The 14,563-nt window shown below is 31.3% G+C and overlaps 2 protein-coding genes across 2 annotated transcripts; both read left to right on the top strand.

Moving 5' to 3' along the window:
- The first annotated feature begins 1,064 nt into the window (after nucleotides 1-1,064).
- On the top strand, nucleotides 1,065-5,238 carry LOC137922788 (intraflagellar transport protein 81-like). Its single transcript, XM_068765855.1, has 6 exons — nucleotides 1,065-1,446; nucleotides 2,062-2,211; nucleotides 3,154-3,316; nucleotides 4,081-4,259; nucleotides 4,397-4,472; nucleotides 4,644-5,238. Exons 1-6 carry the CDS (start codon nucleotides 1,192-1,194, stop codon nucleotides 4,910-4,912), a joined length of 1,092 nt encoding a protein of 363 aa, XP_068621956.1. The 5' UTR covers nucleotides 1,065-1,191; the 3' UTR covers nucleotides 4,913-5,238.
- Nucleotides 5,239-6,511: 1,273 nt separating this feature from the next.
- On the top strand, nucleotides 6,512-13,006 carry LOC137922724 (HMG box-containing protein 4). Its single transcript, XM_068765770.1, has 8 exons — nucleotides 6,512-6,593; nucleotides 6,679-6,928; nucleotides 7,494-7,642; nucleotides 7,762-7,883; nucleotides 8,628-8,733; nucleotides 9,461-9,555; nucleotides 10,287-10,469; nucleotides 11,073-13,006. Exons 1-8 carry the CDS (start codon nucleotides 6,584-6,586, stop codon nucleotides 11,235-11,237), a joined length of 1,080 nt encoding a protein of 359 aa, XP_068621871.1. The 5' UTR covers nucleotides 6,512-6,583; the 3' UTR covers nucleotides 11,238-13,006.
- The last annotated feature ends 1,557 nt before the right edge of the window (nucleotides 13,007-14,563 follow it).

The raw sequence follows: 14,563 nt of genomic DNA, 5'->3' as shown, positions 1-14,563 counted from the left end.
AACAGTTGTGATTTTTTTCAATATTTTTAAGTGTACACAGAAATAAAAATAAAATGCATTGATAAGTCAAAATATTTAATGTATTATGGAAACATTGTTTTTTTTATTAATAATAATCTAAATTATGCACTCACTTGTAATTTACGAATATGGAAAATTAAATCTTTCTGAAACTGTGAAACTTTCACTCAAATACAATTTTCCGTAGATAAAACTTTGATTTTATGCGAAGCAATACAGACAGTGTGCGTGTGCAGTAAGTCATTACATAAGCTCGGGTTTCCCCGTGAAATGTGTACACAGCACACGTGTTCAATCACAGTACCATTTAAGAGTGCGATAAAAACAAAAAAAAAACTCATTTGGAAACCGTGTAAAAACGAAAAAGTGTAAAACAAGTACCTTGTAAATCGGGGGATAGGTATGCTCTCGTCTGAAAATATTTTAAAACGTTAGGATATTACTACTACGATACAATTTTAAATTTAAAAAGACCAAAATCTGAATGCTCAATTTAAAAAATGTGAAAAATGTAGAGTACATTAAATTTAATTAATATTATTCGAATAATGTTACGACATTGTTAGTATCATTAATCATTTTTTGTATTGTGTACATTTGAACCCCACGGTGAAATTCAAAGACTTCAGTTATGGTTCAAAGACCAACGCGAGAACACATCAAAGTCATACAAGTCCAATACAGGGTTAACATGAAATAGTAAACTAAATCATTTTCCAGGAAACCTGCATAAATTGATAACGCAATCCTTGTTTCAACCTTTATAGTGTACACTTTCCTTGGAAAGAAAGTAAAACATTCCTCGTGAAAAAGCATCCAAGAGGGAATCCAGTTATCAAGACGTCCTAGGATTCCCATTTGATTTTATATTATAAGGTAGTTGGCCGTTTTAATCGAACTAAAATAGTATTTCTTTTGAAACCTATTGTGTTAGAAAATTAAGTATCTTTAAACATTTCTCAAAAACTTTTTTTTAGTGAAGAAAGAGTCAAATGGAAGCGACCGCAACACCAAACATGCATAGAACTGATCGTGATCTGTATAGTTTCAAAGTCAATGTCGTAATGTCAGTGCCACTGTCAAGTAACTTCTAAGGCAAAATGATATCATTTCTTTAAAATAATGAGCGAGAGTTAACCTGCAATAAAAATAACATCTGAATATGGTAACATGGCCGGCCGACTTCGCCACCTCGCCGAACGGCTGAAAGATAAAGTACATTACGCACAAATCAGTTCAAATAGTCGAGAAAAAGTCGACCAGTTAATTACCAAGTACGTTCCCGCAACAAAAATGACTGAAATTGCAGAAAAGTTGAAATATACTAGCGTATCAAAAAAGGTTCAAGATCTTGTAGCCAAATATGAAAAATTTACTGGGGTGGAAGAAATAATGGCTATTCAGAATACAGTTATAGAAGCACAGGTGAAATAAAAAATATAATTTATTGAAATCTTTAGACATAATTCCTCAATTATATTTGTAAAATATTTAAGATAAAGACATATTTTATACCAGAAAACTCACAATTTATCTACTAGATTACTCATAAAGACATTGGAATTTGCTTACATTGTATAGATAATGTCAATTACTCTACAGAGAAAAATACCACTGGCATTGCTTGTGGTCCAAAGAGAAAATACATTATGCTATTAATAATACAAAGACCTAGATCAAAATAGCCATGTATAAAAATATCTGTAATTTTCTTTACAATAGTTGATGCCCAATATAATCATTTGTCTTTCTTCTTATCCTTACAAAAATCCAGCTGATTGTGTCCTTTATTCTGTTCAACAGCTGTAATATAGTTATAACTCTCTATGTATTTTCATAAGGAGGTTTAATAATATCATCAAATTTTAAAACTGACTATTAGATTTAACTACATTTATTAATATAAACTTGTTTATGGACCACTTTGCTCAATGAGGTAATTTTGACAAACCTGCACAAAATTCAAAAGGCTAGCAGTATTAACATCAATATGTAAAGTGCATAGTAATATTTTTATGCTTAATTTTATTTCAATTACAGGAAAGATTTATTGATGCTCAAGAAAGGAGAAGAGAACTTGGTAAAGAGTTAGCTACTATTGAAGCTCGTTTAAAGGAATTGCATGCAGAACTGCAGAACACAATGAAAGGAGATGATAAATATTTACACCTGTGTACAGAAGAACATAAGGTTCTTTGAATGAAAATATTAAAAATCATTTAACCCCAGCCTACTTTATAATGTAGTTGGTCTCTTAACAATTCTCTAATTGTTTATACAGGTTTCCCATAAATCAAAGTTAATTTGATATCAGTGGCTAACAATCCATTCTGTGATGTTCTTTCATTACTTTAACTACAAATTTTCAATTACACTCCAGTTTTCATGTTACAGCTGGTAATGCTCAAAGACAGACAAAAATTCATACTACAGTGGCTTAACTTTGTAGAAAATAGCACTCAGATGATATATACATAAATTGTTACATTTTTACTATATTTTTCTGTTAGCCACAACCTTTCCAAAAACCCGATTGACTATTTCAGATAAATATAATATGATAAAGATAATAAATCTTGTATTACACTATTAAAATAATTTGTATATACACTAATTAATATAAATTCTTATATGAATCTTCTAAGATAGTGTAAAGTTGTGTAATCTAAACACCTTATAATAATGACTAAACATTAAGTAACAAATATATTTTCTTTTTTTTTTTTCAATTTTTATGTTTTTTTCAATAAATTATTACTTCTATCATTTTTGAATAAGAATTCTTGCTCAAAATAATTTAGGCTAGCTTTTCATGTTTATTGCAAAGCCACCAAAAATCAAAAGAACATGAGAGATAACTCTGAAAAGATACAGTTGTTAATGTTGCACATGATCTTCACCTGTGAAGGAATAAGTAAACTGAAGAACAAATTGTCCAAATGATAAAATATTTATAATCTTGCTATTTATAATTCTCTTTTAATCAAATTTTCCATAATAATTCATTTTCGATTGTACTCTTTTTTTATTATTTTCAATTTGGATGTTTTCAGTTTTTTTCAAATCTCAACTATACTTATTATACTTCAAAATATTTTCTCTTATGTGTTTCAATTTCCTGTTTTAAACCAGTTGATCATCCAAGAACGGGCATTGCGAACTTTATTTTCCGATGCTGAACGGGAGGAAAGAGAATTATTTGCTACAATGTCGGCGGCAGTTAAGCTTGGTCATGAACGAGAGAGGGCACATGCTGAACGCAATAAGTACTGGTACATTGTTGCATCCATTTTTGGTAGGTACCAAATATATTTAACATAAGTAACTATTTTATGCCAACATTTAGTATTCATTGAAAACAAGCATTGTATGTTTTCTTTTTCCTTGCCATGTTATATTATATGCTATTTAGTGGTTCTTTGAGAAAACAGGATCTTTTTCATACATAACGTCGAAATAGAAGGCGAAGTAGTTATAGGAAGGCTCTATGTCACCCAGAGACCAATAGAGATTTTTGAGCTCAGTGTTTCTCTGCAAGATTGAATAAGAAATTAGATCCGCAGAAGAACCGAAGTCACCGACGTAGCTCAAAGAATTGTTCGTCTAAAGTGTTCGGGGCACATGGCTCGTGTATCCGATCGCCAGAGGCCGAAAGATTCTCGAATGGTGACCACGAACCGATAGATGCACAGTTGTTAGGCCCCTCCACTAGGTATACTTAAGTTTATGTAATAGTCAAGATCGCGGGAATATGCTGGGTACTGGCATCGCAAGACCAATCATCGTAATGATCTTTGAGGGAGACAAGAAAAGAAAAAGGTGAATACATAGAATATGTTTACTCACACACATACTAAGGCCAACAAATAGCTTTCAAAGACCAAATAGAAAAACGGGTGGCCAATGCATGGAAAGGATTCTAGTTATTAACTGCTATTATTTTTTTAATTATTTAAATGGCGGCTTTTTGATTAGTTAATCAAAACAAAAAAAGTGTTTTGCATGTTAAATCCGTAACAAAAATATAGTTCTGCAACAAAAAAAACCTTACACTTTTAGGTACAGTTCTGGGAATAGCCGGATCAACGATAAATAACCGCTTCAAAATGGCGGAATTCCGTGACATGATGGAGCAACAAATGGCCCGAAGTGCAAGTGTCCTCTATACCATAGCAGGTGGAGGCACAGCCAACAGAACTGATATCACTGAAGCCATGAAAACCGAATTCGCTTATCAGGTATTTTATTTAATAACATTGAATTACACTGTATTTCTTTAAACTTCTTTGAAACCCTCATCACAAGTCAAGTGCATTTCTTTATAGTTATTTTTGAAATTACAAAATTCATCTGTTTTTTGTTTGTCAATTTTTAGGAACAACTTGCACAAAACCTTCAACTAATGCAAGATAACATAAATAATCTAGTCAATAAACAATCTTCATTAATTGGTATGTATATCATTAGTTATAACTTATATGAAAACATGTAATTTTCTATGGTTCTTGTTTTATAAATAAATGTTAAATCGTAATAGAATATTATTCAAAATGTTAGGTTTCCAGTTTTTTCTCATACTCATGTTAGTATCTAAAAAAATATGTCGCTTGTTTTTGTTTCAGAGCATTTAAATCATCAAGAACATGTGATATTAACCCAAATAAAAGAATTGAAGCGATTGGTTGTCACGGCATCTCAAAGCAGTGCAAAGTCAGATGCAGAAATTGCCAAAGCCCTTTCGGCGGTGCACCATGATTTAGATGACGTTGATAAAGATAAAGACGAACTACAAAGCAAAGTTGTATTAGAGACAAATCAAATTTTGACCGGTGTTGGCATTATAATATGTGCGGCCATTATTTTTGGCAGCATAGTAGGGCGCGTCAGCTGACTTCATCACAACACATATTGTGGTTACATTGTGCTTGCCTAATTTGCTAAAATATATACAGTAAGATAATTATTTTATATCAAGATTTTCATAGTGAAAACTTTCCTGAATTTAAAAGCAGTTGTAGTGACATTTTTATTCTTATTAAAATGCAGCTATTGATTATAACATACTTAACATTTTTTCTTTGTTTATCTAAAAAAATCAACTTTAGTTCTTATGGCGACGGATAACATTATTTATTGAACACAACGGTTATTTTTTATTTTCGTACCTATATTTACAAATGTAATACAATTTTAGGGCTCTTTATGATGTTGGTTTTTAAAATGTGCAGATGTAAGGTTAAGTTTTCTGAAAAAGTATAAACGTAAATACAGAACTGATTGTTGCCGTGGTATTTTTATTTACGTAAGCCAATTTCCAATTCAAAATTTCTTTGTACGATGACAAAATGCAATATCTATTATGTGCCTATACGAATTCGAAAACGTATCGATAAAAAAGTTTTGTAAAACTATGCTAACACAATCATTATTTTTGATTTCTCGTATTTAATAATATACGCAGAAGTATGTTGACAAGAAATTAAAAATGTAGATAATTTTAGTGGAATAATGTAAAACGTTCTTTTATATGATACCGGTTATTGGTGGCATAAAGTACTACACAAAAATTGATTTAGCTTAATTGCTATTTCTTCATGTGCTGAAACCTTAAAATTACGACATTTTAAATTTTAAAAATTGTCCTATACTAGCAAAACAGTAGTATAAAAAAAATCAGAATGTGACCACATAATTAACACAAATTTAATTCTAAATAAAAAATTTATAACCTTTTCGAATTATGTATCGTAGCATATTTATGTAACACTAATTATAATTTAATTATGGTACAAACCCTTAAAAATGTTAAAAATTTTGAATTATGAAGAAATATACTCAGTGGTGTACCAAGAACTTTTGCCGCCCGGGGCGATCTCCAGTTTGCCGCCCCTTCTATTATAAGTCAATCAAATAGTGGTTTTTTATAAATTAATACACATAAATAAATTATTAAGTTATTTAATCAATATTAATTAATACACAGTAAATTTTTTTAGACATATGTGTATGCACTCGTAAACATATTTATATAATATCTACTCTTCTTTCTAGCTTTCATACTAGAAAAATCGTGTATAATGCTCTCAAAATTAAAATTATTTGTAATTTCTTGTTCTATTGGCAATATTGCAAGATTTTGTAGTCTTAATTGACTCATTGTAGAACGAAAATAATTTTTTATCAACTTCAATTTTGAGAAGCTTCTTTCGCAACTACCGACACTGATTGAAATTGTTAAAAAAATTCTTAACAAAATTACAATGTTGGGAACAGAATTTTAATTTATTATTCAAGAAAGAAAATAAATATGAAATGAATATGTTCAAGGTAAGTGCCGCCCGGTGCGGACCGCACCCACCGCCCCCCCCTAGGTACGCCACTGAATATACTTATTTTAAGTTATGTCATAATCGAATGTAATTGTGTTTTATAGTCTGTCGATAATAAGCGCATTTTATTTCGTATGACATCTGTCATTGGGTTTGTTAATTGCTGTGGCAACGTAACAAAAACAGACGTATTGTCATTAGGAAATATATAAGGTTAATTCGCAAAAACCACCATGCAAGACGGTAAAGTATAAAAAATGTTTTTATAATATAAGTAAATATGCTCATAAATAGCATAATAGTGTAGATTTTAATTTTTGCGTTGCAGATTTAGAAGTCACTGGCATATCCCGTAGCGGTAGAGTGAGGAAAAAAAGTTCAAAACTAATGGATTTCGAATCCCCTGATGACATTGAAACGAGATTTCGACGTCAAACGCCTGTGAAAGCGTACACAGGTTTTAAACAAGAAGAACCTACCGAGTATCAAGAGACGCCTCCGAGGCCATCAGAAGAGGCAGGCACAGCTTCTGGAAGTGAATCTGATTTTTATGAAAATAATGGGGAAAACGCAGAAAGGTAGAGGTTTAGATTATAGACTTTATAAACAATAAGTAGCTGCAATCATTTCTTTCTCAGGAACACCAATATTATTATTCTGTAAGAGCCCTATAAATATTTAGATTAGATATTTAACTATCGACCGGGCTTTAAGTTTGTGACGTGTCTGATATAACACATAATAATGTGGTCCAGCAGCAATAGGAAAGCTATTGGGCCTGGTCTTTCCATCTTTATTTAAATTTTTGCCATTATTGGTATGAGGGAGGGTAAGCACATTTTTAATATATTTTTGTTTAGGAGATGGCTCCTATTGCCTGTAAATATTTTTCCCTTAGCTGACCTTTTTACAACCACAATAGAAAAGAGCGGAAACTTATTTAATGTGCCAGTACTACTATAGATATAGATAACCTAGTAAAGGTTGTCAGATGATACTGGAAGCAGGCTGTGACCAATGGGTGATCTTTGTTCACAAGCGGACATAAACCAGCACAAATAAAGAAGTTCAAATAATTGTCAACACTAACAAATAATAAAATTATTACTTCGTAGTGCTTTAATTTTTTAAATTGTTTTGTAGTATGGAATCTGACAGTTCAGTATCAGATGAAGGCTCTACAAGAACTCCAGCAAACTCTCTTTATATGATGGAAAAAAGCAATAAGAAGAAATTAATAATAAAGGATGGGAAAGTCATTGGACGAGCCAAAGCACAGAGAAAAGATAAAGGTATCTTAAAAACACGTTCTTTAAGGTTTTTGTTGACAATTTTGTCTATATATCTTAAGTACTTATTAATAAAAAATAAAAATTAAAAAATTTTCTTAGTAAAATTGTTGTATTTCTAGGAAAGACACGCATTACAGCATACATGATGTGGGCTAAAGAAGCAAGAAATGATCTTTTACGTCAGAATCCCAATATGGATTTTTCTGCCATTTCAAAGAGGCTTGGAGAAATGTGGGCAAATGTAAGGATATTAAATTTGATTGAAAACTACAAATCATTGTAGTATTCTTGTAAATGTAAAATACAGTAATACCCCGCTTTACCCAACCCCGTTATACACGGTTTCACTATAATGCAAATTGCAAATTTCGCGCTCAAATGCCTCGAATAATGCGAAAGAGTGCATATAAATATAATGAGTCATCAACTTCTCTATGGTGTCTTGACCATCTGTCAAACAATTAAAAACAGTGTTGGGTGTTATGAACGTATTTTACAAGAATGTAAACCAAACATTACCCAAAAGACAATAGATGTATTTTTCCATAAAAAATAAGAGTATGTATTGCATAAAGTGTTCCTAGAATTAAAGTGATTGATTATAATGATTTGTATATTTTTGTAATAATTTTTGACTATGTTTAATCATAAACCTCTATACGCGAATTTCAGTTAACGCGATTTCTTTGGAACGTATCCCTTGTGTAAAGCGGGGTATTACTGTAGTTTAAAGGTTGTATGAAAAATTTTGCTACTAAATCCATTTGTTATATAAAGTCAACCTACCCTCAATAATTAAATAATAACCTTTTGAGCATATCTAATGGCAACTGGTGAAATAGATAATGTAAATCTGAGACTGAAGGGAGGCTCTCAGCATAGTTTCCATGAAGAGATCTAGAGAAATGCTTTAAGCTCTCTGCTAGGTTATGCACTGAGAGGCTGTTAAAGCTAACAATCATCATAATTCAGTGTTTTATTATAGGTAACATATAATGAACGGTACCTGTGGAAAAGAAAAGCAAAGAGATTTGCTATGCAAAAGGAGCAGAGCAATCAACCTGCATCTAACAAAATCATATCTAATCCTAGTAAGTGTTCATATTATATAATTATCACAAACATAATTCTGCTCAGACTTTTATATTTAAATACACTTAAGAAAACATTCTGGTTTATAAATAATATTTGACAGCAAAATTAATTGCCAAATGTCACTCGTCTAGATGGAGTCTTACAAGATACAGAAAGGCACCAACAGTAACTAAAGACATTAGTGTATATATGCACTGTTTCAGTTATTAAGTTTAATAACATATCAACTTAATTTTGTAGTTATACTATGAGTACCAATTATATATTTAACATAAAATGAACAAATGAAAATTTAGCCATTTTTGTTATTATTTGTTTTGGACCTTTACATTTAAGTGATTTCTTGTTTTATTACTTCTATCTCTCTCTTCTAAAGATGAACATATAATATAAAAAAAGATTTATTAAATAAAAATAAGTTAAATTTCCTTTTGTAATGTAAAGGATTTTTAAGTGTAATAAAGCTTTGTATGAATTGCTAATATTACTGTATTAAGGATGATTATGAAAGTAAACAATAAAATAGAAACCTGGTTTGTTAGTTGAGGTTTGTTGTAGGCTCTTTTCATTAGAATCATCATTGTAATTAGTTGTTTACCAATCAATTTAGTTTTGTGTAGACTCCAGGACATGTGCATATGGAATAAAATTAAAGTAAGCAACTTTAACCGGCTCGAATTAAACATTATGCATTACAAAAATTTTAATCATTATTTGATGCAGGCATTCGTCCTCCTACAAACGCTGGTCCGGGTCGGCCGCCGGCAAATCGAACACCTCGCCAGCCTGCACCATCAACACAGCACAATGCTATAGTTGTGAGTTTTTAAAAAATATCAATATCATGGAACTTAAAAAATATGATCACTAATATAAACGACGTAGATAATGAAAATCTGCATAATAATAAATTAATGAAAAATTATAGCTATTTGTGTATATTTTAATTTAGTAACAAATTAATGTATTATATCATATTAAATATTTGGATCTTAACAACAAGCTTAAGAATTAATTTGCACTAATATTAACAATAATAATATTAATCTATAATTCTAATACATTACAATAGTTTCATAACATTTTCGAGCAAATCTCACCAAGTTTGTCTATGCTTACAGTACAAATTAAAAAGTAGTGTTTTTTACTCTTTGGACAACTGATTGGTGTCAATACTGTTAAACATTTTAACCAATTAATTATTTTTTAATTAGTTTTGAAGTTTTAAAATTATTACTTTTTTTGTGCCTTACAACTAAAATTATTTTATTTAATTTTGTTCCTATTATATGAAATTGATTCTCTGCACTTTAGCTAATTCTTGTCCAGACAAGATTTTCTTCTAAACCCCGGTTGTCTCCCGGGTGTCTCTCACAGAAGCTTATTTACGCCATGTTCATGGTTCTGATATACAACTTTGCCCTGTTTAATATTCTTTAAATGGTAATAAATTATGGATAAACTCGTGGTAACTAACAAAACGACCACCGCTTTATGAACTTGAGGATATAGTGTTATATATTATTAATACCGATATGAAACTATACAGCCTGTAACAAGCGGAGCTAGTTCAACTACGGTGGCTGTAGCGTCTCCTGAAGCAGCCGCCGGTGGCGCAGGGACTGCTGGCGTGTACCGCGTAACGGGCTGCGGTGCGGTGGACGTGGCTGCTCATCTTCGACTGCTGGGGGAGAGTCTAGCCATTATCGGAGAACGTCTAAAGGAACATGAGGTTATTGCACCACCAACTTAGTTAATAATTTTGATTTAATGAATTGCTAACACAGTGCTAACACAGTATTGTCAAAAATGCTCTTCAGAAACAGCTAGCTACGAATGATGTGAGATTTATTCATTTACTTATGGTTTCACAAAAAGTTTAGCAATAATGCTCTGTACACTAAACATTTGATGGAAGTATCAAGGCAAAGGGAAGTCAAGATGTAGAACATGTGGCAATGGCGGTTTGCCAACCACTTTGCTAACAAAAGATAATAGTAGTTGAATAAAATGCATATATTTGACTTTGTGAATTGAAATTAAAATAAAGCATAATCTTGTATAATTATTGAAACTCTAAAAACTGCACACAGCAGCCAAGGACAATAAATGCAAAATGAATATGGTTGTATAAATTACAAAAGATGATTGTGGGTATAAGCTACCTAACATGATTGTTGTAGTAAATTTTCACACAATGATTATGGTTATGAGTTAAACAAGATGATTTATAGCAAGCTACACTAAACAACTGCTGTATAACTACACAAAATTGTTGTTTTATGTGGCAAGTTGATTTACACTACATGTTTGCGAATTGTATCCTTGTGTACAGGGTCAAATCGCGGTGTCGGGGTCTGTGTCGGTGCTTCTGGATACACTGCTGTGCTCGCTGGCGCCGCTGCTGAGCGTGGCGCGCGCTGTGCCTGAGATCGCACCGCCCGCGCGCCTGCTGCAGGACACCCTGCACAACATCGCCTACATCATGCCGGGCCTGTAGCACCAGACCATCGAAGAAGCCCTGGACACCACCAAGTGATTTGTCAACTAACCAACGCACCGCGGGGCCACATTCGATGCTTGCTCACACTAACAAAAGTGGTGTCTGATGAACTGTATAATCATCTTCATCCATCTTCACTTTTTTGTTTGCACTTTAATAGTATTCAATATAAAAGTGTTTAGCCATAATGGCTTTTATTACATGACTATAGTATGTGTAAACATATAGCAAGGGTTTTCTCAACAAATATATCAATTTAAAATCACTAACATAAGAGATCTCATACTAAATGCCGTTATAACAAAATGTGTACACTTGAAACAAGATCAGATATAAAATCATGAATTGAGATAATACAAACAAAAAACAATCTAAATTTGACTTACGATACCTACTTTTTAGTTTTAAGAGTGACAACAAATCTTAAAAAATAATACTAAGTGAATAACCTTTAATCGGACAGTATTAATTTAAAACACTTGTTATATAACTGAGTAAAGCAGTAAGGTTTGATAATTATGAAAAACTGTGTGAAACAAATTTACAGTATGATTAATTATTAAAGAATTTTGTAATCGTAAGGTAATAGCATGTATGATATGCTAAAAATAATCTAATTACAAAATTCAACAATCAGGAAAATTTATTCTATTGTGATCCAAGTGTAACATCACATGCCTGTAATATTACTACTTTGAAAACAGTCATTGTTGAACCCTGTAATTAATTGTTCTTAATGAAACATTTTTTCTTTAACCAATAAATGTGATATGGGAAATTTGGCTTAGTTACAAATTTAGAAGATTGGTCAAGAATTAAATACAATATGCATTTTGAATATCTCACACCAAGCCATATTGTAACACTTGCAACATATACAGTTTTTGTTAATCATAAGCATTAGTTATGTAGTTAACAATGTAAGAATTTTTAAATATACAATTTAAGTATTGATAGCGTTAAGTATACCATGGGCAATTTCAAAGTAATGTATAAATAATATAAAGAAATATCTCTCTTTACTACACTAGCTTAACAAAATTGTTAAGCAATAAATTAATTTCTATGTGTGTTATATGTACATAGCGTATAACAAATGAATACATGGATACCTCATTCACCGAAAGTGGTAATTCTCATCTCTTTCAACAGTGTTTTTATTAACACGTGAAAGCAACATGGTTATTGTGATTTACACAGTTATAACTTGTAAAAAGTATGCATATAATAACATGTGTATTTATTCTATTATAATCACCTTATCGGTTCATAAAACATATCGTCGTGTTTTTCTATGTACTTTTTTTGTTTTTTTTGTTTGAGGTTAACCAAAATTGTAAATTTGCAACAGTAAACAATGCAATAACATGCCAATTCATAGATTAAATAAAAATCAGTGTAACACGTTCCCAGACAGATCGTTTTGGAAGACTTTCCGTTAAATAATTGACTGCGTATTTACTTTTTCTTCATTTTACCATGATAATACCAAACTGCTTGAACGGAAAGTTCATCATTGGGAATATATGACCCACGTGACAGGGAATGTGTTAAATTGCAAAGTCGAAGGGTAGATAGGAGCAATCAACATAAGAGCAACCATCAAATTTACAGATGCATGTAAACTCATCATTAGATAGTGAAATGATAAATTTTCTGATGAAAACTTGCCTAGCGAACTCAGTATATTGGTGTACAGATACATCTGTCAATCAGTACTTTGTTAGGAATAACGTTGCACGGGTAATGGATCTAATATTGTAAAACCAGGTATTGTTAAAATTTAGCAGATGGAAGAGTAAAGGAAAACTACAAAATTGATAATATAAAACAATACTACTTTTGATAAAATTATAAGTATTTTGTGATCTTTTGAAACTGTACGTACAATCTTGGTGTCTTAAATTTAGTTTATGATGGTTTCATTAATAAAAACTTAATAAAATATAAACTATTTCTTATTTTATATACAATGCAATGACTTTGAGTGGCTTTTTTCTACAGCGAGTGCACTTTGCTCCTGCTTGAGTCGTGGACAACTTTTTATTTATTAAATACCAATCTCTATAAACAGGGACTACACTTATTTATCGTGTAGAGGTGCCTGTATAAAATAATTATTGGGAAGAAAAAACTTGTTTCTGGACTTGAATAACCCACTGGTCTACCAAAAAACAAAAGAAATCACACAAATTTGTAACGTTGTCTTTTGCCTCTTGACGTAGTAACGTGAAGGAGAAATAGTGAACATTTAAAATTTTATTCAACTAACGAAATTTTTCTAACATTTTTAATATAGTTCTCCCAATGTTAAAATCTTGGTATTCACTAATACCCCGCTTTGCGTTGTTTCGTTTTGCATCGCTGCTTAATCAGTATATACTAATTTTCACTGTGCGTCGTTAGGTTTGCGAGGTTGCGTGGTTTTAGGTTCGAATCTAATTTTTTTATTATATTTTATTTATAAAAGATGGCAACTAATATAAATGAATTGCTAACCCCGCAAAACCAGTAATTCCCTAATGAAGAACTATTGCAACTGGATTTGCAATTTGCTAATGAAGAAGACAGTGTCCGTTTAATAGAAATCTCCAACGAACAAAATTTAACTTCCTAAGAAATTTCCAAAGTGATGTGTCTGTTTGATGAAGCTATGGAGATTTTTTAAAAAGGATCCTGACCGCGGAATGTGTTTTAGTGTCCCAGGCGGCAACTGCGAATATCAATCGCTACAGTGAAAATTATTTTACCAATTTTTTGTGAAAGAAAGCCGACTTACGACAAAAGCCATTATAGACTCATAAAAGAATGGTCAATTTCAATTTTGTTTTTCATAAATTAATTGAATGGTTTATTTTGTTTTAATTGGATAAATTTTTGTTTTGTTTTTCGTACGTACGTAATAAAAATTTACATTGTTTTTGTTGGAAAAGTAGTATTTTCGTAACCATGGCACTTATCTTCGATCTTTATATAGTTTGCTGTAGAAAATCTTAATTCACTTAATACATGTTTTTTTTTCCACGTAACAATGACGCACAGTTGATGTACATGAGTTGGTTTACAATGTATATTACGTAAAGGAATGGTGGTAAATTACACAACATGCGTCAGTTCTCCTATGTTTAATTGTTTTCATTGACCATTATTTACAAACCTTACAAATGGATGAAAAGCATTTCTCGTGTACTTATTGTTACAAGTTTTTTTTTATAAATCATCTTTTGTTTAAAATCACATTGTTGTTGCAATTTTCTAAATCTGACATTCGAGTGTTTAGAAAAAAATAATGGACATCATGAGCAGGAAACCAAATAATTTGC

Source organism: Battus philenor, unplaced genomic scaffold, assembly GCF_028537555.1.
Source record: "Battus philenor isolate CCGP_79_NKW_IND1 unplaced genomic scaffold, ilBatPhil1.0.hap1 SCAF_20, whole genome shotgun sequence".
Classification (NCBI taxonomy): Eukaryota; Metazoa; Arthropoda; class Insecta; order Lepidoptera; family Papilionidae; genus Battus; species Battus philenor.
The sequence above is the reverse complement of the archived record's forward strand: the minus strand, read 5'-3'. Positions and strand labels throughout refer to the sequence as shown.